Genomic DNA, 27,883 nt, shown 5'->3' with positions numbered 1-27,883 from the left:
ACACTTTGACGTTGTCCGTTCGAAAAAGACACCCACATGGAGTAAAAGACACGTATGGCTCTACACGCACACATATGGACTCAAAGACACACACATGGATTCACACACACACATCGACGGGCACAGCAATCCCCGATGATGGCACAGCTATCAGTATCGCAGTATTACATATGAGTAAATAGCGTGACGTGAGCGATGGAAACAATAGAAATGCATTTAAGAAATAAGCAGAAATTACAGACCGGCAGTAGACCGTGGCAGCGTTATTAAAGTGCAGCAAAAAAAGGGGAAATTGAGCAACGCAAAAATCCAAAAAGAGTTTTGCGTACACAAACATAATTATTGTAACATGTCAACTTGTTTCATAATGGTAAACAATGAACCTGAGTTGTTATCTTCACAAAAACATAATTATTGTAACATCTGTGAACTTGTTTCATAATATTGAACAATGAAGCTGAGTTTTTATCTGCACACAAACATTATTATTGTAATGTTTGTGAACTAATGTGTTTAACAATAGTAAACAATGGACTTGAGTTGTTAGTGTAAAAAGCAAGGAAATGTGTACTTACCATAGGCGTGTTGAGGCCTTGTGCCATGCGTAGTCCCCATCCTGGCCTACATTGGCGAGGCGGCAGAGTTGGCACGTTGCCAGGCTAGGGGCTGGGCCGCTATCCCCCCTCCCCAGCATCCCACGCCCGTGCAAGAATAATGGTATGTAAGCAGTAAAAGATTATTACCTGCGGAGTCTGTAGTATAAACTGGACGCATCGTGTTGGGGGGGGGGGGGCGAAGGGGACATGAAACTGTGAATAAATATCCGCAGCGTGATGTGTGTATGTGTTGGCTGTAAAACGCGTAAAATAAAATGTCCCCCGTGAGCTGGAGCGAAAGCGCATCACTTGGCAGGGTCCGCTCCCCCCCTCCCCCCACGCAATTGGCGTCACTTGGTACGGTCGATGTCGTGCAATAAGTAAATAATGAATACTAGAAACGGCACAAATGTGTTAATTAAACTACATTAAAGTTTACGGATGGGAAACCGGAATAGCCTATTCCCACCACGGGGCTTAGGGCGTGCCGGCTGGCAAATTATTTCGGTCTTAAACCCCACCGTCCGAGAGCCAAATCCCCCGCAAGCGCGAGTGCACGGAGTCTTTTTACATATAAAACTATCTTTCCTTCGACTGATATACTCTGACAAATAATAGAAGTCGCCATAGGAAGTTGAGAAAACAAATGGGTTTAGGTATACTTTGGATCACTTTGCGGTCAACTGTTCTTAAAAAGCAGTTCAACACGGATACCAGTAGAAAGAGCCACTAATACAGAATTAATAATTATACTCAAAACACTTGTAAATGTTCTACAATTCATCGCAAAGTTGAATGATATCATTATCAACATTTTCCCTTCGACTAAAAATGATTGGCAATAATTTTTACATACATTCTATCATGCAAATACACTTTTATGAAACTCGAAATTTCGAAAGCAACTCATTATGCATAAACATATTTATGGAGCGACCGATGGTTTTATCTTTTAGTTACAAATGTAGAAAAATATTCTCATAGGCTGGTGACGGCTGAAAAAAGTTATTTTTTACTTTTGAGTGCACTTCAAAATAAAACCGTTGTTTTAAAAATGTTTTTTTAAAGAGTTCCGGAAAGCCCCTCCGCTAAGTCGGGCCAACTGAGGCAAACATTCCAGAAGGAGGAGGCGGGGTGGGGGGGCCTGCCAGTTTCACTTCCTATTGTGACTTCGTTTCCCCGTGTGCCCCACACAAAGATGCAAGTTCTCCGAACACAGTGGCTAGGAGATGTTACCTCCCTCGCCTGGTGTGCAGGAGGATCGTAGGTTCGATCTCGACCCTGGCGATGCCTGTTGTATATTTGGAGTGTGTATCTTTCTCTCTCTTATCATCATCATAATCAAGGTGGTTAGGAGATGTTACCTCCCTCGCCTGTTGTGCAGGAGGTCGTGGGTTCGATCCCAACCCTGGCTATGCCTGCTGTATATTTGGAGTCCGCGTGTTCTCTCCTCTCTCTCCCCGTGGTCGCGTGGATTTGTCTTCGAGGTACCTCCGGTTTTCCCCCCTCTTTATTTAGAATCAACATCACCACGCGTTTGAATTATTTTGCTGCTGCGATTAAATTCCCACGTGTGAAATCCAGGTCGCTTCTGAGAAAGAGCGAGATACCTCAGTGAGCCTTTCCGGTTTAAAAATGAAAAAGTAGTTTAGTTTTCATAACGAGCTTTATTCACCAGGTTAGGCCCCACTGAGCTACATAGTTAATTTTCAGAAACGACCTGGCCACAAATGATCGCTCAACGAAGTGACTTATCATCATCGCCATCACGTGGGAATGTATAGCAGTAGCCAAATACTCTAAAACGCGTGTTGGTTCCTAAATGTGGAGGGGAAAATCGGAGACAAATCCACGCGACCACGGGCAGAGAGACATACTCAAAATATGCAGCAGGCGTCAGGGTTGGGATCGAACCCACGACCTCGTGCATACCAGGAGAGGAAGTTAACATCTCCTAGTCACCGTGATGATGATGAGAAAAAATATTACATAGAAAATAGGGGGAACATAGATATAGAGGAGGGAGAGGGGGGGTAGAGAGAGAGGGGGGGGGGGGGTAGAGAGAGAGAGGGGGGGGGTAGAGAGAGAGGGAAGGGGTAAGAAGGAGGAGAGCAGAGCGTGAAATCTTTCATTTAAAAAAGGGGGGGGGGGGCACATACAGCAAAGCATTGAAAAAAAACAAAAAATACGAAATGATTAACGAAGCAAAGTACCGACGACACCGAGCATCTTCTTGTTTCCTCTGATCGTAAAAAAAAAAAGAGAGAAAGACACGCAAACTCCAAATGTGCAGCAGGCGTCAGGGTCGGTGGCTTCCACCTCGCCCAGGGGTGGTGGCATGCGGGGAATGTCCCCCAGGTGACGTCTGCGTCTACAGGTGGGTAAAGTTTGGGGCTTTCCGACGCTCCACGCAAACAGTGCCCCCACTTCCCCCACGTCCTCCACACCCCCCGTATCGTCTCTCTCCCTGTCTGCCTCCCACCACGACCGCCCAACACGCCCCATAGCCACTGAGCTGTACTTAAAGAGAGGACGGGGCGATGCTTGCGTTGGACAGGAAGACAGAAAATTGGGGGGGGGAGATGCGGCACGGTGACGACTCAAGGTAAGAAGGCCTGGCCCAGCCAGAATGGGGTGTGCAGGGTTGTGCGTGTGTCTGTGTGTGTTTGTCTGTGTGTGTCTGTGTGTGTCTGTGTTTGTTTGTGTGTGTCTGTGGGTAGCGGTTAGCTGCTCTGTGCTACGAACCCGGCGATCAGAGTTCGATTCCCGCTCACGGCCAACACCAGTGACAATTGTTTGAACCGGTCCTGGGCCTCCCCAAGGTCGACTCGGCCTCAAATGCATATCTGGTGCGGTGTGTAAACATCACCACTGGGGAGATAAAGGCGGTCGGGCGTGGTGCTGGCCACTCACCCCCTCGTGCGCCGTGCCGGCCTTCAAGGGTGCTCGCTAACAGCACTTGCCCCAATGGTCCGGTAAGGCTACACGGGGAACCTTGATCTGTATCTTTGTTGAGTGTGGAACGGCGAACCGAGCGGCCCGAGTTCTATTCCCGCTCACGATCCTCAACACCGGTGACTGAGCCTCCTCTCCTAGGTCGCCTCGGTTCTCAAATGATGTCACTCTCACTCACCTGGTGATATAGAGACCAATTCTCACTCTCCCACTCACCTGGTGAGTTAGAGAACTGTCACTCACACACTCACCTGGTGAGTTGGATAACTCTCACACACACTCACCTGGTGAGTTAGAGAACCGTCACTCACACACCTGGTGAGATAGAGACCCATTCTCACTCTCACACTCACCTGGTGAGTTAGATAACTCATTCACAAACTCACCTGGTGAGTTAGAGAACTGTCACTCACACACTCACCTGGTGAGTTAGAGAACTCTCACACACACTCACCTGGTGAGTTAGAGAACTCTCACTCACACACTCACCTGGTGAGTTAGATAACTCTCACTCACACACTCACCTGGTGAGTTAGATAACTCATTCACACACTCACCTGGTGAGTTAGATAACTCTCACTCACACACCTGGTGAGATAGAGACCCATTCTCACTCTCACACTAACCTGGTGAGTTAGAGAACTGTCACTCACACACTCACCTGGTGAGTTAGATAACTCACTCACACACTCACCTGGTGAGTTAGATAACTCTCACTCACACACTCACCTGGTGAGTTAGATAACTCATTCACAAACTCACCTGGCGAGTTAGAGAACTCTCACACACTCACCTGGTGAGTTAGATAACTCATTCACACACTCACCTGGTGAGTTAGAGAACTATCACACACTCACCTGGTGAGTTAGAGAACTATCCGCATGGTGCCGTGTAGCCACATCGCAAGGAGCTGCTCGCTGCGACCAGCACTTGCCTCAAAAGTGCTGTTGAGGCTATACGGTGTGTGGGGGAACTTTGTCTTTGTGTGAAGTGACCATGTCGGAAGGTGGACTCGAGGAGCGAGGAGGCGAGATGCGCATCCCTGACGAGGACGACTTAGGGGGTGAGTGACCTCTGCTGAATAACCCCGAGTGAATGACCCCGAGTGAGTGCCCCCGATGCACACTAATAATGTAAATGTATAAAGTGCCCCTGAACTAAATAGTTCTCAGGGCGCTGTGCATTGAAAGGCAGACATAGTTAAGCATCAAGCAAGGAGAGAAGAAGAAGCGAGAAAGACGTTTGAAAATAACTAACGAGAGAGAGAGACATTTTAAACAGAGACGTTTCGAGTCGAGATTTTAAGATGTGTGTCTGGGAAGTCCCCTGACCTCGAAGGGGCACAGAGTTCCAGAGTTTAGTGGCCGCAATTTCCAAGGCGCCGTCACCCCCCCCCCCCCACCGTGGTTATGGTGAGCAATGCACAGTGTGGCGATCTTAATGATCTCGATGGAATATTCGTGGATGAAGGAGGTCATGTACGTAGGGATGGATCAAGTCCATGTAAAGCCTTGAATATCAGCAGGAGAATCTTAAAATCACTATGGGGGGGGGGGGGGGTACGGACAGCGATTCCAGTGAAGGGACAGAAGCCGCAGGTGAGTGGTGTGATGTTTAAAGGGGAGTGTCACCAGCTAGCACCCTGGCAGCCGCATTGTGAACTCTGTACAGCCTGTTGAGGAGTTTGCTCGGAGTGCCAAAAATAAGCGCAGGGCATTACGGGAGTCAATGTGGGAGAACACAAATGGCGTGGATCAGTCTTTCCGTTCATAATAGACGGGTTTTTTTTGGGTAAAAAATATAAATGTGTAAACCCGTCACCACCCGACACAGCCAATCAGTAAGGTTTGTCACATTAACCAGAACATGCCAATTGGTTACTAGTGGGCTTACGCTCCAACATACAACCGGTGTGGCTGTACTAGTGTATTTGGCACCGTGACGACAGAGACGGTTGAGAAGAGGCAACACGTATTTATTACAGCGTCACACTCAGAGATAACGGCCTCTTCACCCGCTACTCTCAAGGAAGGTATTCCCAATTTGACTCGCCTACTCTCAAGGGACTACCTGACCTGGCCCAGCCAAGACACAGGTCTCGACCACCAGCCACACGAATCCGGCCCTTGCAGGGACATCGGCTCCGAGGCTCTGGGTCGCACCACTGGCTTGCTCTGCCCGGCCCTTAGAAGGACAGCGGGTCAGGAGAGTCCCAGGGTCTATCTAGCTGGACTTCGGTCTTCAGCTGGTTCTTTGTCGTCGGCTTGTCCCAACTGAACTCTCTCTCTCAGAGTCTCGCCTTTTATACATACCCCACCGAGGGGCGGGGTTCTGTGGGATCACACACACCCCCCAGCCCCCTCCCTCCGAGAGGGGCCCCGGCTAGGGATATCACACCCGCCCCGCACAGGTAAGTAATGGGAGTTTACCGGAGCTGGTGTGCGCGCGTTTCAATACCACCACCACATCACCCCCCCCCCCCTCTCTACAGCCCGCAGCCATCCCGACTGCAACAACAACTATAATAAAATATCTTAACATGAACCGGATTTCCGTGTGCCTCATTAAAAAGAAGAACAACAACAACAACAGTAACACACGCAATAATTTACCCCAGCCCACCTGTACAAATAAACACTATGGACAATTATACACACCACCCCCCCCACCCGGCCAGGCAATGCAATCCGCCTGAAATCAACGCAAAATCCGTGGTGACGCGCGTGTGGGTGTGATGGATCCAGCCAAAACATCAAGAAGAACGGTGCAATCTAGCACGAGTTCGAGTGGATGGTCCGTCGTAATGGGCAGGGCTGGGTCATCCGGTGGCTGAGACGGGTAGCCCCTGAGGGAACGAAGTGGGCTGCCCGGTTGCACACTCGCCATTGGGATTGGGTGGTGGATGCGCTCGTGAAGCTGTAAATTCTGGGGCATCTGAATGCGGAACAGTTAGTGGCAGGTGAAGATCAGGCAGCGATACCACATTTTCAGAGGCGACGGACACATCACATGCTCGGCCCTTCTGAAGTATAGGGGAGCTATGTGGCACGACGAACGGTTTCAGACGTGAGGGGTGAACATACCAACAACGTTTTCCCCACCTGATCCGGACACATTGCGGGCGTGCGACCTATGCAATTTCAACAGGCCCCAGCGGTTTGGGCGATGTCGCCAATGGCACCTGGGGACAATGTAGCACGGCCTTGTTGCCCGGCTTCCACCCATGCGTGTGTGTCCGGTGCGCGCGCAGGCGTTCATTCGCCTTCTGGCGAGAGTTCGAGTTTTGGGCGGCAGCCTCCCGTGCCTCAGCCAATTTCAAAACGTTGAATTTAACGTGGTCAGCCAATTTAGACTTTGCGTGGGGGTGGAAACCCGCAGCTGGGCTTCCACGGGAGGGTCAACGTCCTGCCCGTACATAAGGAAGAAGGGGGAGAACCCAGTTGCTGCGTGGGGGGCCATCCTAGAGGCGGCGATAACTCATGGGATATGAAGATCCCAATCTACTTGTGAGTCGCACACCTGGTGGCATAACATGGACATTAGCATCCTGTGGAGCCACTCCACCATCCCGTACGTCTGAGGGTGGTACGGAGAGGTATGTACCTTTTTAGTACCCAGGAGGTCACACACCACACGCAGCAGGGAGCTAGATAAATTCTTTCCCTGGTCGGTCAGCAGCCGCTCCGGAGCACCTTTGTCCAGGACATAGCCCTGGACGAAGGCCTCGGTAACAGCTGCTTCCGACTGGTTGGCAAGCGGCCAAGCCATGGGCCATCGAGTGAAATATTCTATGCCAACCAGTAGGTACTTATTACTCCTAGGTGTCGCGGGGAACGGCCCCAAAATGTCGAGCCCAACGAGCTAGTTGATGCGGGTGACCCGAATCGATTGTAGATGCGGACTGGACGCCTTGGGTGGTGGTTTCCGCTGGGCGCACTGATTTCAACCCATAAGGATGTTCGACACATCCCTTGCCATGCCCGGCCAAAAGAAATCAAGCTGGAGCATTGCAAGGGTCTTGTGAGACCCCAGATGCAGGAGTCACTCGTGCATGGCCAGAATCGCCCTACGCCGCAGAGCGGATGGCACAACGATTAGCGAAGGGACCTACCGTCCCATTGCATGAGAAGACCACTCCGCACTACCCAAGAGTCAACCCCGACCACGCCCTTTGCGGATCCACACGCCCGATGACTCAATGTAAGTAGGGATACGTCCTCCATTTGGAAGCGGCCCCAATCGGTAAGGGTCAAATTGAGCAATGAATCCCTGCCTTCCGGCGAGAGAGGGATCTCAGGGACCGGCACATCCGCAGCAGCAGCCAGAACTGTGGATGGGGCATCACTCTGCGGTTTGCAACGTCCCGACCCAAGAAAACAGGCACACTCAGTGCCGGGTGTCAATCATGACAAAGCGTCCGTGTTGGTGTGACGAATACCCTTACGGTAGGTGGTCGTGAAATTGTAGTCTTGGAGAACTTCCAGCGACCGAGACAATTGTCCCAGTGGTTGTTCAACACGACGGGCATATTGCAGTGCCGCATGGTCAGTACGGACAGTGAAGTGCCGTCCGTAGAGATACGGCTGAAATTGTTGTACAAAACAAACGATAGCTAATAGTTCGCAACAGGTGATGCAGTAGCGCTGTTCTGCTGATAACAGCATCCTACTGCCGTAGGCGACAAAGCGTTCGACTCCCCCAATGAGCTGCGAGAGTACTCTGCCAATGCCGGTGTTGCTGGCATCTGTGTCGAGCAGAAAAGGCTCAGTGAAATCAGGGTAACTTAGAGGCAGAGCACTCACCAGGGCATCGTGAAGGGAGCAGAAAGCAGCCTCCTCTTCCTGACCACAACAGAATTTCACACCCTTTGCCGTCAAAGCGTGTAAGGGTTTTGCAATGGTGGCAAAGTTGGCGACGAATCGTCGATAGTATGAGGCAAGCCCAATGAAACAACAGACTTTACTGACTAAAGTGGGTGTAGTCCACGAACTGACGCACTGCATATTAGCAGGATTCGTGGAGATACCTGACCGACTCACTATGTGTCCCAAGTACCATACGGACTCCCGGAGGAGGTGGCACTTTTGTGGCTTAAACTTCAAATTAGCGGACCTCATCTTCACGAATACAGCCCTCACACGTTCGAGGTGTTCCTCGAACGTCCTGCTGAAGACAATTACATCACCCAGATAAATCAAACAGGCGTCCCATTGGAGCCTGGCTAAAACCAATGCCATTAATCACTGGAACGTTGCGGGAGCTGAATGAAGTCCCATGGGTAACCGGTTGAACTGGAATAGGCCCTGTGGCGTCCGAAAAGCGATCTTCGATTTCGACTCATCATCAAGAAGGAGTTGCCAAAATCCCGATAGCAGGTCCAAAGTGGAAAAATACCGTGCTCCTCCTAAATCATCCAGTGATTCATCCATCCTAGGAAGTGGGTAGGCGTCGGCCATAGAGATCTTGTTAAGGCGGCGAAAGTCTACACAAAATCTCAGGGATCCATCGTGCTTCTTGACGAGTACAATGGGAGCCCCCCATTAAACTGGTGGAAGGGGAGATAATGTCTGCAGATAACATGTCATTAACGGCCAATTTGACATGATCCTTTTTGGCGGGACTCAACCGAAACAGATTTTGGCGAATAGGGGCGGCGTCACCCGTATCAATGTGGTGACGCAGTAAGTTAGTACATCCAATGTTATACTTTTGTTTGCTGAAGACCTCCAAAAAAATCAAGTAAAAGAGCGCTCATACGCGGAATGTTGTGGCTCGGACAGGTCACTGGATCCGGAATGAAGCGAGTCGAGCCACCATTCATCATGGCCCGAATGCGGAGCAGGACCAGTACCCACATGCCCTACCACTGGTTCCTCCAAGGGTGCCGGCGCCGCATGAGTGAGCACAGTCCCTTGGGGAACCACAACCGTCCGCAATCCAGCATTGAGAACCATGATGAAGGGGTCCCTGTCACCCCGCACTAGCGTTTGCGCAACCGCCAGGTCCAACCCTTTTACCACGGCATTGGATCGACCCAATAGGCCACCGTGATCTGTCATACCCACGTCGAGAGGTTTTCGCAACCGGAGAGGCACCAACATTTGCGACCCCGGCGGTATGCGTACCGTCTCCATAACCACTGCTTGCACCATTCAGCAGGCCGCACGTAAGCTGGTAGGGGAGATCAAAAACGCCATGCGTCGGCCTGAAGGAAGCTCGATGCATCCTTGGTCGATGACGATTTTAATTGGCATCTTAGCCAAAAAGTCTGTTCCCAAAAAACATGGGACTGCGAGAGAAGATGAGACCAAGATTGGACCGGATAATTTAATGTCACCAATGCAAATTTTCGCCCGGATTTGACCAATGATCCCCAACAATCCTCCATTTGCCGCATAGCATGGGACGTCAACCGGTTGCAATGGCCGACATTGGATGGGAAAAATATTATAAATAAGGTCGGAGATGATCGTTGCCGACACCTCTGTATCAACCAGTACGCGAACCTCGACACCCTTGATGGATCCCATAACCACAGACGAACCGGCCGATGCAGCAACCACCCTATGGGCCAGCTCGGACCACTGACCCAGTCCGAGCACCCGTACGAACCCGACACCCCCCGACGATCCGACGCCCGAATCACGACAACCGTTCAGTGCAGCGCGTTGAGTCTTGTGCGGTGTGTGTATGGGCCGAGCATGTGTGGTGCCGCGACTTGCCGAAGAATGCTGTGTCGACTTTGGAGCTTGGGTGATCGTCCTTCCGAGGTCCCAATGCGCGCTGTTGTGGGGCCCGGCACCCTGAAGCAACATGGCCCCAGAGGCCACAGTTGTAGCAGGTAACGAGGGCTGCAACAGTCCTCGGCTGCTCCTGCTTGCGTGCCGGGTGCTGAGGCGGTTGGCCACCTGACCTCCACTCCCCGGGTCGACCCGTGGTGAAGACCTCCTCCGATGGTTGGGCGTCTGATGTTCCGCTAGACGCCGAAGTCGAAGCGCTGGCGATGAGGGGTGGCTTCCGTTTCAGGACCACATACGCGTGAATGTTCCTTGAGACGCGCAAGGAGCATATGTCAGCTTCGTCTGCAGCAAGGACTACGATGCCCAGCTCTTGTGCCAGCGCTAAAAGCTTCTCCGTCACAATGGCATCGATGCCTTCACAGTCCATGCGTGGAAAAGCTGCTTTAGCGAGGGCTAGAAGAGCTGTGCGGAACGCGAGAGGAGACTCCTTCTCACCCATTCGCCGGTCATGGAAGTGATAGCGACTTTTGGATGGCGGTCCATAGACAGTAGCCAGCAGACGAAGCGCCATCTGTAGTGTGGAACGGCTCGACCTTGGAGTCGTCATGAGGGTGGCGAGGGCGTAATCATCCAGAGTTGCTGGAAGGGCACGCAACGCCTCGTCGTCGGTCCAACCCGACATCTCCTGGTGTGTGAGGAACCGTCGCTCAAACGCTCCCCAGTTGCCGCCTTCCGCTGAGAATGCTGTTAAAACGGGCAGTCACTGCTGGAACGACAGCTCTGTCCCCGGCTGCCGCTGTTCATTTTTAACGCCGTCGTACAGTGTGGTGGGGGGAATGGCGGCTCCCTCCATTGGTCGCACCACCTCTGATGCAGTGTCTGTTGGTTGCTCCTGACAGCGCCCGTCGGTTGGAGATGACGCGGCGGCCGTTGATTGGTCCATGCTCCCCACGTGGTGTGCCTGGCTTCCGCTGCTGCCAGAACTCCTCTCAGCCATGGCGGCAAATTCAAATTGCGGTGCGGTCCCAGTGGCGGGAACGAGCGTTGGCCGTTGGCTCTCTTCGTACTCCTCCGCAACCCCCACTCCTCCCTGAGTTATCTCCTCCAGTATGGAGGCAGCGGCGAGGAGTAACTCGGTGAGGCGGGAGTGAGCATCCCGGAGCCCACCCCCCGATGGTGGCGGCGCGTCTGGTGGCTGTGGCGGTTGTTGAACTGTCGGCAGCGTCCCGGCCTCTCTCCTCGAGTTCGGCGGTCTTGCCCCAGCAGAGTCGTCATTTTCCCCAGGTTCCTGCACACGAATCATCCGTCTTGTATCCATCGCGTGTAGTTAGGACTATTTCTGACCCCAGTTGTAGTGGGCACAGTGACGACAAAGACGGTTGAGAAGAGGCAACACGTATTTATTACAGCTTCACACTCAAAGAGGTAATGGCCTCTTCACCCGCTACTCTCCAATCTGACTCGCCTACTCTCAAGGGACTACCTGACCTGGCCCAGCCAAGGCACAGGTCTCGACCACCAGCCACACGAATCCGGCCCTTACAAGGACTTCGGCTCCGAGGCTCTGGGCCGCACCACTGGCTTGCTCTGCCCGGCCCATAGAAGGACAGCGGGTCAGAAGAGTCCCAGGGTCTATCTAGCTGGACTTCAGTCTTCAACTGGTTCTTCATCTTCGGCTTGTCCCAACTGAACTCTCTCTCTCAGGGTCTCGCCTTTTATACAATTCCCCACCGAGGGGCGGGGTTCTGTGGGATCACACACACCCCCCAGGCCCCTTCCCCCGAGAGGGGCCCTGGCTAGGGATATCACAACCGCCCCGCATAGGTAAGTAATGGGAGTTAACCGGAGCTGGTGTGCGCGCGTTTCAATACCACCACACTAGTAACGAAATTGCACTTTTGATTTACGTGACAAACCTTGCTGATTGTTTGTGTCGGGTGGTGGCGGATTTAGCGACACATATATTTATGCGACCTAACCACCAAAAAACCCCTCTATCAAGGATGATATTGGTCGTGAAATCCTACTGACGTGTTAAGCAGTCTTCGGTGTCTGCATTGTCAAGGATGTGACAGAGCCGGGATATGTTTCTCAGGTGGAAAAACGAGCTTCTCACGATTCTGCTGACATGGGACCAAAAGGATGAAGATTTGTCTAGACGCTCTCTGATATCCTATGGGCCTCTGTCAGTCTATAGGTCTCTGTGTGAGTCTGTGGGTATCTGAGTCTATGGGACTCTGTGAGTCGATGAGTCTCTATGCGAGTCTATGGTCCCCATGTGAGTCTATGATTCTCCATGTGAGTCTATGGTGCTCCATGTGAACTTATGGGTCTCTATGTGAGTGTATACGCCTCTATGTGAGTCTATGTGAGTCTGTGGGTCTGTGTTTGTCTATGGATCTCTGTGTGAGTCTATGGGTCTCCATGTGAGTCTATGGGCTTGTGTGAATCTGTAGGTCTCTCTATGAGTCTATGCATTTCTATGTGAGTCTATGGGTATGCATGTGAGTCTGTGGGTCTCTGTGTGAGTCTATAGATCTCTGTGTGACTCAGTGGGATCTCCATGTGATTCTATGGACACTCTGTGTGAGTCACTGGTGACCAGGCTGAAAGCATCACCTCGCTGCGCTAGAGACCGCGGTGTGATCTCTGGTGCCCCCAAGCTGATCCGTTGGTTTTATTCTCTCTCAAGGGACCGTAAAACGGCGCCGGATAGATTTCAAAAAGCCGTTGGCTGACGGTGAGAGGGAAGTAACCCAAGTTAGGGGTTACCCCTACACCATCAGGGCGACGTCACGCGAGCACGGCAGCACCTCCCGGAGAGAGGGCGTGGCTTCGGCTGGAGAGGTCAGGCCCAGGAACGATGCTCAGCCCAAGGATGATGCCGGTCCAAAGGGAGACGATGAGATCAAGGAAGGACACGTCAGGAAAGATGTGGACAAGATCGATGATGAGATCGAGATGGATGCTCAGGCTTCGGGGGGAGATGCCAGGATCTCAGCTGAAGATCGCATGTCATTGAAACGGAGTGGTCATGGTGATTGTGAGACTTCAGGTCAAGCTGAGGTGCAGACATCTGGTGAAGACGACATTGACACTTCACGTCAAGAGAGGGACACGCAGAGTTACCGCACATTGGTTCTAGGAAATGATTGTGAGACATCTCACGGTGGACACAAGACCAATGGTCAGATGTTACCTCAAGAAGGTGGATTCACGACCGATGGTCAGATCTCGTCTCAAGAAGGTGGACTCAATGTTCAGATGTCATCACAGAAAGGTGGATCCCCAGCTGACGCTGCCACGCCACATTCAAAGAGTGGACCTCCGGTTCACAGCGCATATGAGGCTCCTCACAGTCCAAAGAGCAGCAACCCACAGGGGCCCGGCGCTGACCCCGCACGTGAAGGTGAAGGAGACAGCACATCTAGCGGTTCGCTCGCCAACCAAAGGTATGCAATCAAACGGGCACTTGAGATAAAGTGGGTGTGGTGTCGACATAAGGCACTACCACGAGAGTGCAAGGCTATGCCTATGAATCGTATATTTAAGTGCTGCACTTCACTGTCCTTCATGGCATCTGGTAACCCGAGGCAGCACTGTTCACCTCGCGTTTTATTTTTTGCTCACCACCACCACCACCACCACCACCACCACCACCACACAAAGCTCCCCCGTATAGCCTTTAACAGACTGTCGGGGCAAGACCATTATAGGGAGCAGCGCCCATGAAGGCCGGGATTGCACGCGAGGGAGTGGGTGGCCAGCGCCACGCTCTGCCGCAGTGCTGATGTTTTTCACGCCTATAAAAGGTGCTCGACCTAGGAGAGGCCCACAACCGGTTCAAATATCCGCCACTTTTCATTGGTCGTGAATTGAAGTTGGGTCGCTGGGTTTGTAGTGCAGTGTGCTAACAGCTGAACCACCGCTCCCCCCTTCACACATAAAGATCCCCCGTATAGTCTGTTGGGCCAAGTGCTGTTAGCAAGCACCTATGAAGGCTCGCACAGAACACGAGGAGGTGGGTGGCCAACACCATACCCGGCCGCCCTTGTCTCCCCAGTCGTGATGTTTACACACCGCACCAGGGGAGAGGTAGGAGAGTGCGTGGAGGGGAGTAGAGTGAGGTGAGAAGTCGGAGTGTGGCTGGAGGCTTCAAGAAGCGAGTTACTGACTGCGGTTGAGTGACGGAGCGAGCGAGCGGACGACCGACTCAACGGGCGATCCTCCTGAGTGAACCGCCATGCGGACCCCCACCCCACCTAACCCCCCCCCATCCCCTCTCCTCACCACCACCACGCAGCGTGCCGGGAGGCGAGCGGGCTGAGACGATGCGCCTCTACTTCCACGCCGTGCTCTCCAGGGACTTCGGCCCCTTCGACGACGGCAGGGACCGCGTGGTGCTGAGGTCGGCCGACTTGTGCCGTGAGGACGTTATGCAGCTGCATGTGACCGGGTGAGGGCGGCGGCGGCGAGGCCGGGAGCACCGAGGGCAGTTGCCAAGCCTTGGCAATCGGTGTGCGTCCACCTTGGTTAGGTTATTTTGGTTAAGTCATCTTTGGTTAAGTCACCTTGGTTAGGTTCCACCTTGGTTAGGTTCCACCTTGGTTAGGTCATCTTGGTTAGGTCACCTTGGTTAGGTCATCTTGGTTAGGACACCTTGGTTAGTTTGCCCTTGGTTAGGTCCAACTTGGTTAGGTCACCTTGGTTTGGTCACCCTGGTTAGGTCCACCTTGGTTAGGTCATCTTTGTTAGGACAACCTTTGTTAGGTCATCTTTGTTAGGTCATCTTTGTTAGATCCATCTTGGTTAGGTCACCTCGGTTAGGTCTTCTTGGTTAGGTCATCTTGGTTAGGTCAACGCAACGGCTCTGGGGGAGAGGTAGGAGTGTGCATGGAGGGGAATGAGATAAGAGGGGAGCGGTACTGTAGCGGTTAGCGCGCTGCGCTATGAACCAGCGACCCCGCTTCGATTCCCACTCACGGCTAACACCAGTGACTGCCATTATCTGAACCGGTTCTGGGCCTCCCCTAGGTCGACTCAGCCTCAAATGAGTACCTGGTACAGTGTATTAAAATCATCGCCACTGGGGACGCAAAGGCGGCCGGGCGTGGTGCTGGCCACCCACCCCCTCATGTGCCGTGCCGCCGTTCATAAGTGTTCGCTAACAGCACTTGCCCCTACAGACTGTTACAGGCTATACGGCGGAGCTTTGTCTTCGTCTTTTTGATGAGAGGGGAGAGTTCGGAGATTGTTTGGAGGGGATTAGAGTGAGATGAGAGTGGATAGGTAGGAGAATGTACGTAGTGGAGTGAGATGAGAGGGGAGAGGCAGGAGAGTGTACGGAGGGGAGTAGAGTGAGATGAGAGGTAGCAGAGAGTGACAGGTGGGAGTGTGGATGGAGGCGAGCGACGTGAGACCGGCTGAACACTCTTCACCCAACTCGTATTATCTCTCTCTCTCCAACCCTTCACCTCCTCTCTCCCTCCCGCTATCCCAACGCGCGTCACCCCCTCCCTCCTCCTCCCTCTTTCTCCTCCTCCCCCTACTCCCCCTCCTCTAGATCCATCGAAGACTTCGGTCTGCTCGTCGACGGCGTGATGGAGGTGAGCGTGAGCGCCGTGCACAACAGGCGCATCGCCTACAGGTACGCGCTGCTCAGGGGTGACGCGGAAACGCCCGAGTTCATCTGCAAGGCCGACGGCGCGAGAGTCGGTCGCCTGAACCGCAGCATGCAAGTCTGGGACCAGTGTATCCAGCGCAAGGGTGAGTTGTGGGGGGGGGGGGGGGCGGGTGGTGGGGGGTTTCTTTCTCCTTCGTGTCCGTCATGTGTACCAATGTAGTTGGGGGGCGGCTCAGTGGGTGGGAGGGTGAGTGGGTGTGTTGGTGAATGAATGAGTAGGTGGGTGAGTGAGCGGGTGACGGATTGAGTGGGTGAGTGGGTGGGTGAGCGAGTGGATTACTGAATGATTGGCTGAGTGGTTGGGTTGTTGAGTGGCTGGATGAATGGGTGGGTGAGTGACTGACTGAATGAGTGGGTGGGTGAGTGAGTGACTGAATGAGTGGGAGGGTGAGCGAGTAAGTGACTGAAATAGTGGGTGGGTGGGTGGGCGAGTAAGTTGCTTTAGTGTAACCAGGTGAGAACCCACGAGGCCAGGCCTGAGCCTCATTCTGCCAGGGCGACCTCTTGCCCCCACGTTGTTCATTGACGCTGTGGGGGGGGGGGGGTTATCTAAGTCGGCTTCACTCCCCATTCCTCCTCGTCCTCACCCCCGTGAACCCCCTCGCAGAGGACTGGCACCAGTACGACGACCTCATCCGTGCCCCTCCGGCGGGCGGCATCGCCGGGTGGCTGAGGAGCGCGGCGGACAAGGCGAAAGTCGCGAGGGACATGGAGATGGGCAAGCGCATCTCCGGCAGAGTCCACCTCGAGCGCATCCTCGGGTTCGTGCAAGGCTGGACGCGCCCTGGACTCGACGAGTTCCACTCACTCGTGGAGCAGCTCGCGGTCTGCTACAGCGAGGAGTGGGTCCACGAGGGCCACCACAGACCCTGGCATGGCCTGGACTTCGGCCCGCCGCAGGTGATGACCCGCCGGTTCGCCCGCACCCACGCTCGCCGTGCTCCATATCCCCAGCTGGACAGGTTTCTCTGGCACAGTTAATTTCTTTGGCTGCCTCTCCACCCCCTATCGCCGGTATCGCTGTGCTCTATAAGTTTCCCCCCCGCCCAGGCCCCAACAATTATTTCTGTGCTGATGGTTACCAGGAAAACACAACAAATAACGTTCATGAAAAATCGCCGTTCCCCGTTGACTTGCTGCATTGTCAAAACGTAGTCTGGGAACGATTGGCGGCTTAGTGGTTAAATGACGGCGTCACGAGTGGATCGTCACGTCGCCGAGTTGACATCGCTGTGACGATGGCGTCATCAGCGGATCGTGGTGGTGACTACGCGTCACGAGCGTATCGTGACGTCGCCGCCGTGACCACGGCATCACGAGCGTATCGTGACGTCGCCTCGGTGACTACGACGTCACGAGCGGATCGTGACGTTACTGCGGTGACGTCGTTGCGGTGACTATGGCGTGACGTTGTTGTATATGTCGGATTATGTAATTTTGATTAAAATAATACAAATCTATAAAATTTTAAAAAAATACGTAATTCGCGGAAATTATGCAAATGTATGTAATTATATGTATACATTATGATAATCACGGATATAATCGTATTAATGTATACAAATGCTTGTGATTATGTTAATGTGTGCAGTTATGATAATTAGGCTTAGCCTCGTTATCCAGAGTTATATCAATCAGGATAAAACTATTATCTTTGATTAAACATTTATTGATTATCTTAGTGTGTTTATGTTATGTTAGGTCTCCAAATTCATATCTCGACGCAGGATACAGTTCTTATAAATAAGAGTTTTGCATGGACTTGGAAAGAAACACTCAACCACTTTGTTTTAAGTAATTTTAATTCTAAACAAACATATGACACTCTAATATGCAAAGGCAAAAGTATACGTCAATAGATTCATCGGCAAGATTATGCAATTAACGAAAATAAATGACTAAAACACTTCTTATTCATGTAACTCGACGGCAGCAACTGCTTTGCACGATCAGTTGATATTGAACGCACCACCTTGAACTTGCAACCCTTTCGAAACACAAAGATAACTTTTTGAAATAGTCTTCTTCGTGTGCGTGTTGTGTGCGAGTTGTATTGTTCCCTTGATAATTATTGTTTTAAGCAGAGGCAGGGCGCTCTGTCTGAGCTTGTGGGGTGGGGGAGGGGTATACAACCAGCGGCCAGAGAGGTTCCCTCTCGCTTAGGCGTGGCCGCAACGAGCCCGTCTCCCGGCTTTCTCTCTCCGCAGCTGGATTGAGCGGCGTTGGCACAATATCCTCGAAGAGGCTCGGTGGCGCTCGGTGGCGCTCGGTGGCACTGACACTCTTGCGTTTCTACCCTTCCTCGCGGCTGATTGCTCGTCAGTGCAACTCTGTCGGCTCATACCGAACTCAGCCCTTAACGACCCCTCCTCGTCCCATCTCCCCTCGAGGCACGGCACCTATGGTTGGTGTTGATGCCTCGGCAAGCCTCCGTCCCAACTCCCTTGCGAGCCTCCCTCGCAACGCCGCGTCGCAAGCCGAGTTACAAGACTGAGCGCGACTTGAACCAGACTGCACTGCGTGATGTGCATTTGTGCTTAAAACCCAAAAACGTGAACCCCTTTCCTCTGCGCATCTCTTGCGAGAGAAACAACAACAGAAAAACAGACGCCCCCGGAATGCCAGGCACAGCCCCCCCCCCCTCGCGACCCTTTGACCCCTCCTCCCCCTGAGTGGGTCATCCCGAGGCCAGACCCCTCCACAGATTTTATGGCTGGCCTGTTTTGGTGCCGAACCGTGGGAAGACAAAGGTGGCTTGGGAGGCGTTGGTTCTATGGGATACATATTATTTTAGTTGTGCATGGTTGACCTATTTTGACTTTCTATTTTTCTGGATGACCGTTGTTCTAATACTTAATAATTATTATTCGGTTTGTGATTTACCACGGTTATTACCACGTGTATTCCTAGAGTTCATTGACGTTTGTTGTCTATCTGTATACAGGGATTGCACTGTTTTACTCGAGTAATATTTTAATGTTCTGAGGTTAAGTGTAACTAAGTTTCTACTTAAGCTTTCTTGACTGCTGGAATTCGTATTCTTTAGTTTTTGGTAAGGTCATGTAGATAGAAAGATACAATACAAAATAATATATATGCGGTGAGTACGAGTAAAATAAGGGGATTACTAATAAAAAGCCCCTATTGTAGGCTGCAGTCATATATCGTTGGTTGGTTCTTTTTGTTGAGTTTCTACTTTTACCGTTAAGGAAAATCGTTAAAGAAAACGCGAGTTGTACAGTTGTTTTTTCCTGCTCTGCACGTTATCCGTGCATCTCCAGACATCTTGGGAATGTTAGGCCATCGACCTTTCGTCCATCTGGATATCTCTAGATAGTTTCTGACCTCTCTTTGCTCCGAAGTCTTGCCGTTTAATGGCATTCCACGTTTTTTCAAATGCCTGGTGTGGCATGTGAGGAGTAGCGGGTTGTTTTCATTATTTAATTTAAAAAATATATATATATATGTTGGCCTAATTATTCTTAATATAAATTTTTGGAAAAAGGGGCATAAATACAACAACGTGACAGCCCACTTCCCGCCCCCTGTCCCCCCCAATCACGTGCGTGGCAGGTCGACAAACTGGTGAGCGAGCTGGTGGTGAGGATCCTGCGGCCGCACTCCGAGTTTCGCTCCGATCCGTCGTGCCGTCCCTCCGTCGCATCCAGGGAGCAGTCGGCCCTCTTGGCCGCGAGCCTCCTGCATCTGCGCGACGTTCCGGTGCCCGCCGAGTGGCTGTCGATCGCGTGCCGCCTACTGGCGCCGCTGCCGCCACGCGCCAGCTGTATTGAGCAGAGCAGGGCGAGCGTCCAGGCGACGTGCGCCAAGCTGCGCATCCACCCTAGGTGAGTGGTGGTGGGTGGTGGTGGTTGGTCGTGATTGGTATCGGTTGGTGGTGGTTGGTAGTGCTTGGTGGTTGGTGGTTGGTGGTGGTTGTTAGTGGTGGTTGGTGGTGTTTGGTTGGTGGTTGGTGGTGGTTAGTGGTGGTTGTCGGTAGTGGTTGGTAGTTGGTGGTGGTTGGTGGTGGTGGTTAGAGGTGCTCCTGCTGCTGCTGGCACCGAGTAGTGGGGAGTGGTAGTGTAGTGGTTAGCGTGCTGCAATATTAAGCTTAGCAATTTTTTTTTCAGGTAAGGCCCACTATATAAGCAGCAGCCAAATGTGGAGAGGAAAACCGGAGGACCCGGAGAAAAATCCACAAGATCACGCCACAGTGACTCCATTTACGCCACTACATTTGAATGTAGGGGGAGCGGTGCTGTCGCAGTTAACGCGTTGCGCTACAAACCCGACTACCCGAGTTCGATTCCCACTCCTGTATACCAGGCGAGGTAGTTAACATCTAGCCACCGTGATGATGATGAGAGAGAGAGACACGCAGACTCCAAACATACAGCAGGCGTCAGGGTCGGGATCGAATCCACGACCTCCTGTATACCAAGCAAGGTAGTTAACATCTCCTAGCCACCGTGTTGATGAGAGAGAGAGAGAAAGATGCAAACTCCAAATATACAGCAGGCGTCTGGGTCGGGAGCGATCCCACGACCTCCTGTATACCAGGCGAGGCAGCTAACATCTCTTAGCCACCGTGATGTTGATGAGAGAGAGAGACACGCAAACTCCAAACATACAGCATGTGTCAGGGTCGGGATCGAACCCACGACCTCTATACTCTTTGGTTCTTTTGGTAAAGTCACGTAGGTAGAAATAAAATAAAATAAAACGAATCACGACGTTTCAATCGCAACACAAGCAATCTTCATCAGGTGGAACAACCACAGCAAGAAAAATTGCTGAAGTAGGCGAGAGAGCTGCCGTGGCAAGCGTTTATATAGGTAAGAAAAGGGGGAGGAGCAAGGGGGCAGAGAGAGGGGGGGGGGTGTGGAGCAGGGGCAGGGGAAGGGGGGGGGGGGGCTGCGTGAGCGCTAGGGGGGGAAGAAGTGACCCTGGGGGGCATGTAGGCGGGGCTAGAAGTGAGAAGCTGAGTGTGGGACACGGGGGGAAGTTACTCGGAAAAATAGACTAGTATCAATGAGTGTATGGCAACGTGTACGGCAACACGTTGCCGTACACTCATTGATATGCTAATTTTCTCTGCCCCCTCCCTCTCTCCGTCCCCGCCCCCCCACTCTATATTTAAGGGACCGTCACAGAAACGACCCCTCTCTCTGTGCCGATATTTGTCCTCTCTCTGTGTGTCCTTGTGATGTCTGTCTGCTTATGTCTGTCTATAGTTTTCTATTTCGATTTTTATTGCTATTTCTTTTATGCCTGATGATGATTGCTTGTGTTGCAATCGAAACGTCGCTATTATTTTAATTTATTATTTTATTTTTAGACGTGACTTAACCGAAAGAACCAAAGAATAACCACAAACAGTTAAGGCTTTACCTGGTTAATAACATCCTTCCAATGTATTCTTGGTTCTTTCGGTAAAGTCACGTAGAAGGGAAATAATAAAATTGTATTAATTTATGTTTAATATTTTTTGTATTGTATTATTTCCCTTCTACGTGACTTTACCGAAAGAACCAAGAATATGAATCCCTGCAGTCACGAAAGCTTTAAATAAAAAAAATAATATCCTTCCAATGATTGCTTAATTTGTATCCATCTTCTCGTTTGAAGTTATGTCTATATATCTGATGGCTTCATGAACAAACCGTTGATAGTTGCCCGAAGGTTTACAGAGTACCTTGGTCTCGGAAAAAAACAATATCATGCGAGCCCACAGCGTTATAACAATGGTCAGCCACGGCATAGGTATTGGTTCTGCCGTGTTTCAGATCTGCCTTGTTTTCGTGAACACGGTCCGAGACATGTTGTTTCGTTTCCTTAATGTAACTGCTACCGCAGGTACAACTCAGTTTGTAGACTCTAGGATATTGCATGTCTTTCACAGATGGGATTAGATCACGGATTTTGTGTACTGTATTGAATCGGACCTAGATCTCCCTAATACCAGGCGAGGGAGTTAACATTTCCCGCTCACGGCCACCAACACTAGTGACGATTATCTGAACCGGTTCTAGGCCTCCCCGAGGTCGACTCAGCCACAAATGAGTACCTGGTGCAATGTATAAACATCGCCACTGGGGAGACAAAGGCGGCCAGGCGTGGTGCTGGCCACCCATGCCTTCGCATGCCGTGCCACCCTTCATAGGAGCTGCTACTCGCTAACAGCGCTTGCCCACGAAATTCGATTCAGCCAATACGGATGATCTTTGTCTTCGTACTCCTGGTGGTGGTCTTGGTGGTAGGTGGAAACACTCTCTCCCGTCCATCTACGACCCGCATGCTGACGAACGTGAACGAATCTCGCTCATCAGACCCACAACACCGATGCTGGGCCCACAGACCCCCCCCCCCAAAACTTGGCCTCTGTCGGTCCCCAACTCCGGTGTTTGTCCGCATCGCTCGGCGAGTCCAACGCTCGCCCGCGGGTTCGTTACGAAATTCCACGCCGTGTGCGCGTGCCCGCTCGCGTCCACAGCCCGGCTCGCCCCCCTTTCCCCACACGGTGCGAGATGCGCGTAGGCGGGCGTCGAGGACCCATCATGGCACAAGGAGGCAAAGCAATGGGACCTTAGTCTGCTGGCGATACAAGACGCTGGACCGATACTGAATACAACTACCGCGTGTTAATTATGGAAGGGATGTCAGGGGAAGGATTCCCACCAATAGGAGCGGGAGTGGGACGGTAGGAGCAAGCGAGGAGATAGAAGTGAGAACGGGTGGGAAGAGGGGATCTTGGAAGGAACGAGATTGAGACGGCTGGGGACACGTGTGGACTGGAGGAAAGGAATAAAAGTCGAACCCCCTGCAACCTTGTGTCGGCTTACCTTTACAATTACATGGACATCCCACCACTACACACCCCCCCACCCCCCAACATCCAACCGCCCATCCTACCCCACCCAGGCCTGTCGCCGTGCTGGTCGGCCTCTGCGCACGCTGCATCGCGGCCGGGGTCGTCGACTGGCTCCTGACTCTGCCTGTGCTCCACTTGCTGAGGGGGCACGTGGAGCCCTTTGGCCCCGTCGTGAAGGAGGAGGAGGAGGAACAGCAGGAGGACATCTGGGCCGGGCTTGAGGGCATCCCGTATGTCGACACGAGGAATCACATCCGCCAAGACGAGGAGGGCAAGCGGTAGGTGCTGCGACCACGTTGGGCGAGCGACCACATTGGCGACGGCACGGAGAGAGAGTGAGAGCGAGGGGTGTTTGTATGAATTTCGATGGGCGGCAAGGTCTGCGGTGACGGTGTCGGTTTCTCGAGAGAGCGAGCGGGCGAGAGAGAGAGACTTTCGACTTTTAAACAACTTTTATTGCTGCCAGAAGCAACAGCTGTGGAGCCCTCCCCATGGGCTCACCGTGGCCCCGCCCCCCCACCACGCCACCGACCCCCAACCACCCGCGCCCCTCATCCCCAGGCGACTGGTGGAGCTGCTGGTGGAGCACTCGTTCCTGCTCGACATGGATCGGCTGCTGGCTCGGAGCGTGCTGTGCGTGATGCCCTCCTCCGGCGTGGCGGCCATCGTGGACGTTCTGCCGCTGGTGCCCCTGGACGTCGTGCGGGCGGCCTGCTACCGCCTGCGCGTCTTCTCGTGCAGGAGACCCACCAAGGCTGAGGAACAAGTGAGGAGATGAGCTCACTTCCTCACTCACTCCCTCACCCCCTCATTCGCTCACTCCCTCAACCACTTACTCGCTCCCTCCTCCCTTTCTTCTCGCTCGCTCGCTCCTCCCTCCCTCACCGACTAACACGCTCACTCCCTCACCGACTCACTCACTCCCTAACTCCCTCATTTGCTCACTCACTCTCTCCCTCACTCATTCGCTCACCCTCTGTCTTCCTCCCTCACCCACTTCTTTACCCGCTCACTCACCCGCTCGCTCACGCACTTCCATTCCCTTACTCGCCCACTCTCCCATTGGCAATATTTATTTCGTCCTCATCGGCCATGATCAATAAATTGCTGGATGAAGGCTTCCCAAGCTGCTGCCACCCATTCATGAGCCTGTGGTCTTGCAGCAATGTGCCTCATGGCTGCACACACGCAAACCAATTCCATCACTTTGTCTCCCGGGTCGTACGTCCTCTCCAGACGTGTTCCATTCCCTGGCTGCCACTCCATTCGCTTGGCCGTCGGCCACCATCCAATTGAGCCGTGGCGTGTCTGTGCATCGTACTCTGATCCACGTGCTCGTTTTTCTGTCTCTTTGTGCAATTTTACGTAAATATAACTAACTTATTTTATTAAATAAACTACTTTTTTATTAACAGGTAAGGGGCTCACTGAGCTGCGACGTAGCCTTTTTTTTACAAGCGACCTGGCCATCACATATGAAAGCTGGAAGAATTGGCTCATCGTCATCATCATCATCGTCGTCGCGTGGACATTTATAGCAGCAGCCAAATACTTCGATTCTAAATGCGGAGAAAAATTCAAGCGACATACAGCAGCTCGTCAGGTTTGAGATCGGAACCCACCCACCTCCTGTACACCGGGTGAGGCGTTTCAACATCTCCTCGCCACCGTGGCTCTCCGTCTCCCGAGTTGGAGGATCTTGAATTCGTGCTGGGGTCAGCGCATGATGGCTGGCGGTTGCAGGTGCACTCCCGGAGCCACTTTGGGGGGCCCTGGGCCCCACGCTTTGGGGGCCCAGCACTTTGGGGGCCCTGGGCCCTGCACTTTTGGGGGCCCAGTGCTATGGTGGGCCATGGGCCCCAATGCTTCGAGGAGCCCCGTGCTTTGGTCCACATGGTTTTCTCGCCCTCCCCCCCACTGTGGACAGCGCTGTGCACTCCGATCGTGGTTCCCCCCACCCACCCTCATTCTTGTTCGTCGTTCTGGCTTGGTGACCACGCCGCCCCCTGCTTGACATCTGTGGCAGGCGAGGGGGAAAAAAAAAGCTTTGCATTGCGTGGGATTCCTCCTGCGTCCATTTTGTGTGCGCGCGCGATCCCCGCGATAACGTGGAGCACGCTCACCGTTCTAACGTGGAATGCGCGCACTGTTATAACGGGGAACGCGTGCACTGCTACAATGGCGCGCGCCTTCTGCGTTTCAATGGCGCACGCGTTCCGCGTTGCGTGCGAAAATGGCGTCATCAGTGTGAGCACCGCGGCGCGCGCGAGCTGTGGCTCGCCGTACAGTGACCCAAGTGGATAACTCGCCCGTGCACGCGGTTCTCTTTACTCGCAGGCCCTCGTGGAAATGTTACAGAGTGCCACAAGTTCGATCGAGAGCATTCGGAGGAAGAGGTAAGGAAGCGGACATATTAAAACCGCATCTCGCCACCGCCGCTGCCAGCGCCACTTCGTCAATCAGCGGCGAGCGAAGTACCACACGGCCGTATTGAACGCCCTTCGGCTCCTCAATCGGGAAGGGCTTGGTGGTACTGGCTGTGACATTTCCCGATATGTATGTTTGATCCTCAACGTTCATTCGGTCCTCACCCCTGTGCTAACGTGTCGCTTCGCTCAACCGCGCAGCGCAAGAAAGTAGTTCATGGTCGTCCGTTCAAAAGAACGCACTATAACGAAGCACCTTGCGTTATAACAGAGTGTGTTACACTGTATAAAGAAGCACATTACACGTTATAATGGAGCATGTTACACCTTATAATGGAGTGTGTTACACGTTATAACGGAGGGCGTTTACGCGTTATAACGGTGTGTGCGTGTTCCTCGTTGTGCAGAAAAGTGTTCACAAATGTAAGAACCGCCACTGTACGATGGCTCCGTCATTGTCCATGTATCTCCCCGATGGCCACTTCTTTATCCGGCGTTGTCGGGCGGTGTCTGGGTACCCTCGTCCTCACACGGCGTATCTCCGGGAATAGGTCGCCGGAGCTGGGAGGCGACGGCGTGGCCGTGCTGGAGCAGTCAACGCGTGCCGTAGAGCTCACCTGCGCGGTGGTCCACACCTCCGCGGAGCTCCTGCTCGGCGGCCTGAGGCTGCTTCGGGCCAGCGTGGACGCGGCAGGACTTGAGTCCGCCAGTCGCCCGCAGGCACCATCACGGCCATCGCCGTCACTGCCACCGCCAAGAACACCATTGCAAAATCAGGTATAACAGCGTGAAAAAATAATAGTCGGTGTTTACGCCTTTTCTGCCATAATAAGACAGTTGTGTTAAGATGTTCAAAAACCAAATCTAAACCTTTTGCAAGGAATCGTGTCTGCGTTAACCACACGCATTACTTGTGAACATGCAACCAAAAATACGCTCTGATAATATATGGGCATTGTCTTTGAAACTGATTGGTCTACACCAGAGACAGCCTTCTTTAGGGCCTAGTCTCACCACCAGTGTCAGATCAGAGAATGCCAAAAGGCAAACAGTACCAAGACAATGCACGTTTCAGAGCAGCTACAAAATGGGACCTTTTGTTGGCAGTATCAAAGTATGAAAAAATAAGAACAAGTTTTAACCTTTCTAGCAATAAAATAGGTGCCGCTGGGGGCGGCGGGGTGAGGCAGCCAATGGCTTGGTCCCGCCATCGGCGTATCATTATCATAATCGTCATCATATACGTCGGCCGTGCACTCCCCCCGGGGGGTTTTTTGTTCTTTTGCAGATGCAGGACGGCTCTGGGGGGCCAACGGCGGACCCCCAGGGCCCCGTCGGGGAGCAAGCGGTGCGGGCCTGCCGGGAGGCCCTGGAGCGGGTGGCGCTGTGCATCGCCGCCCTGCGGCCCGACCGTCTGCTGGTGCCACACGGCACCAACGCAGCGCTGCAGGAGCCGCTCGAGGTGCCTCTGGGGTTCATTTCGTTTCCTTCTTTTTTTCCCCTTTAACGTCATTGATTGACACGTTACCCACTACCACACCCGAGCTGATCCAAGACAACACATCGGTTGATACATCACCCCCTTTATTTTTTCCACTACCACACGCGAGCTGAGCCAAGCCACCACGTCCATTGATACGTTACCTTTATTTTTTCCACTTGCACAACCGCCGAGCCAGCACGTTTACACCAACGTCATAAAGGGTGCTTCATCCGCCAGCTACTTTTCGTGCCGAGCTGGGAACTAAACAAGGCAACTGAAATCTGCCTTAGGGCCAAGCAGGGCCAGGGGGATAGACACAGGTGTGCGACAGTGTACACACCGGCACCGTCCCCACGTGGATTAAAGAGTTGGACACCTGTCAATCCCTTATCAGTGCCCTACCTTATTAGAGATCAATTCTGACCTTATTGATCACCCCGTGCCCTTTATAAATCTCAACGTTCATCCTACAAAGTCCCATGAAAAGGGAGAAACATAAGCAAGTAGAAAAAAAAATTTGTGCCAATATTGAAACGTACTCTTTGGTTTTACACTATGGGAACCTCATTTGCCAGTAAAAATATGATAATTGGTTCTTTACCCTTCTATCTGGCAACAAAACTGACACCTTTTTTTACAAGGAGTCATGTTTGCATAGACCGCAATACCTGCAGTCATAATACAAACAAAAGAACATAACTCTGATACTGTGCACTGTCCTTGAAGTTGATTGGTCCACACCCGAGACGGCTTTCCTTAGAGCCTAGTCTCATATGGGTTGGACCAGATGATGCCAAAAGGCGCACAACTCAAAGACAATGCACCATCAGAGTATGAGAGCTCGGGGTAAGCATCTACACTATGGGAACCTCATTTGCCAGTAAAAATATGATAATTGGTTCTTTACCCTTCTATCTGGCAACAAAACTGACACCTTTTTTTACAAGGAGTCATGTTTGCATAGACCGCAATACCTGCAGTCATAATACAAACAAAAGAACATAACTCTGATACTGTGCACTGTCCTTGAAGTTGATTGGTCCACACCCGAGACAGCTTTCCTTAGAGCCTAGTCTCATATGGGTTGGACCAGATGACGCCAAAAGGCGCACAACTCAAAGACAATGCACCA

General features: G+C 52.4%; 1 protein-coding gene across 1 annotated transcript in view; it reads left to right on the top strand.

Moving 5' to 3' along the window:
• The first annotated feature begins 4,547 nt into the window (after positions 1 to 4,547).
• LOC133357227 (E3 ubiquitin-protein ligase rnf213-alpha-like) overlaps positions 4,548 to 27,883 on the top strand; it is a 34,000-nt gene continuing 10,664 nt past the window's right edge. The window contains exons 1-12 of the mRNA XM_061575056.1: positions 4,548 to 4,614; positions 12,984 to 13,743; positions 14,595 to 14,747; positions 15,855 to 16,057; positions 16,582 to 16,874; positions 19,548 to 19,819; positions 22,893 to 23,120; positions 23,404 to 23,608; positions 24,586 to 24,687; positions 25,089 to 25,129; positions 25,820 to 25,988; positions 26,557 to 26,730. Coding sequence (XP_061431040.1) covers positions 4,548 to 4,614; positions 12,984 to 13,743; positions 14,595 to 14,747; positions 15,855 to 16,057; positions 16,582 to 16,874; positions 19,548 to 19,819; positions 22,893 to 23,120; positions 23,404 to 23,608; positions 24,586 to 24,687; positions 25,089 to 25,129; positions 25,820 to 25,988; positions 26,557 to 26,730 — 2,667 coding nt within the window. The remainder of the gene's footprint in view (positions 4,615 to 12,983; positions 13,744 to 14,594; positions 14,748 to 15,854; positions 16,058 to 16,581; positions 16,875 to 19,547; positions 19,820 to 22,892; positions 23,121 to 23,403; positions 23,609 to 24,585; positions 24,688 to 25,088; positions 25,130 to 25,819; positions 25,989 to 26,556; positions 26,731 to 27,883) is intronic.

Source organism: Lethenteron reissneri, chromosome 57, assembly GCF_015708825.2.
Source record: "Lethenteron reissneri isolate LAM-NWPU_2019-01 chromosome 57, ASM1570882v1, whole genome shotgun sequence".
NCBI lineage: Eukaryota > Metazoa > Chordata > Hyperoartia > Petromyzontiformes > Petromyzontidae > Lethenteron > Lethenteron reissneri.
Note: the sequence above shows the minus strand (reverse complement) of the source record. Positions and strands in the feature narration are given on the sequence as shown.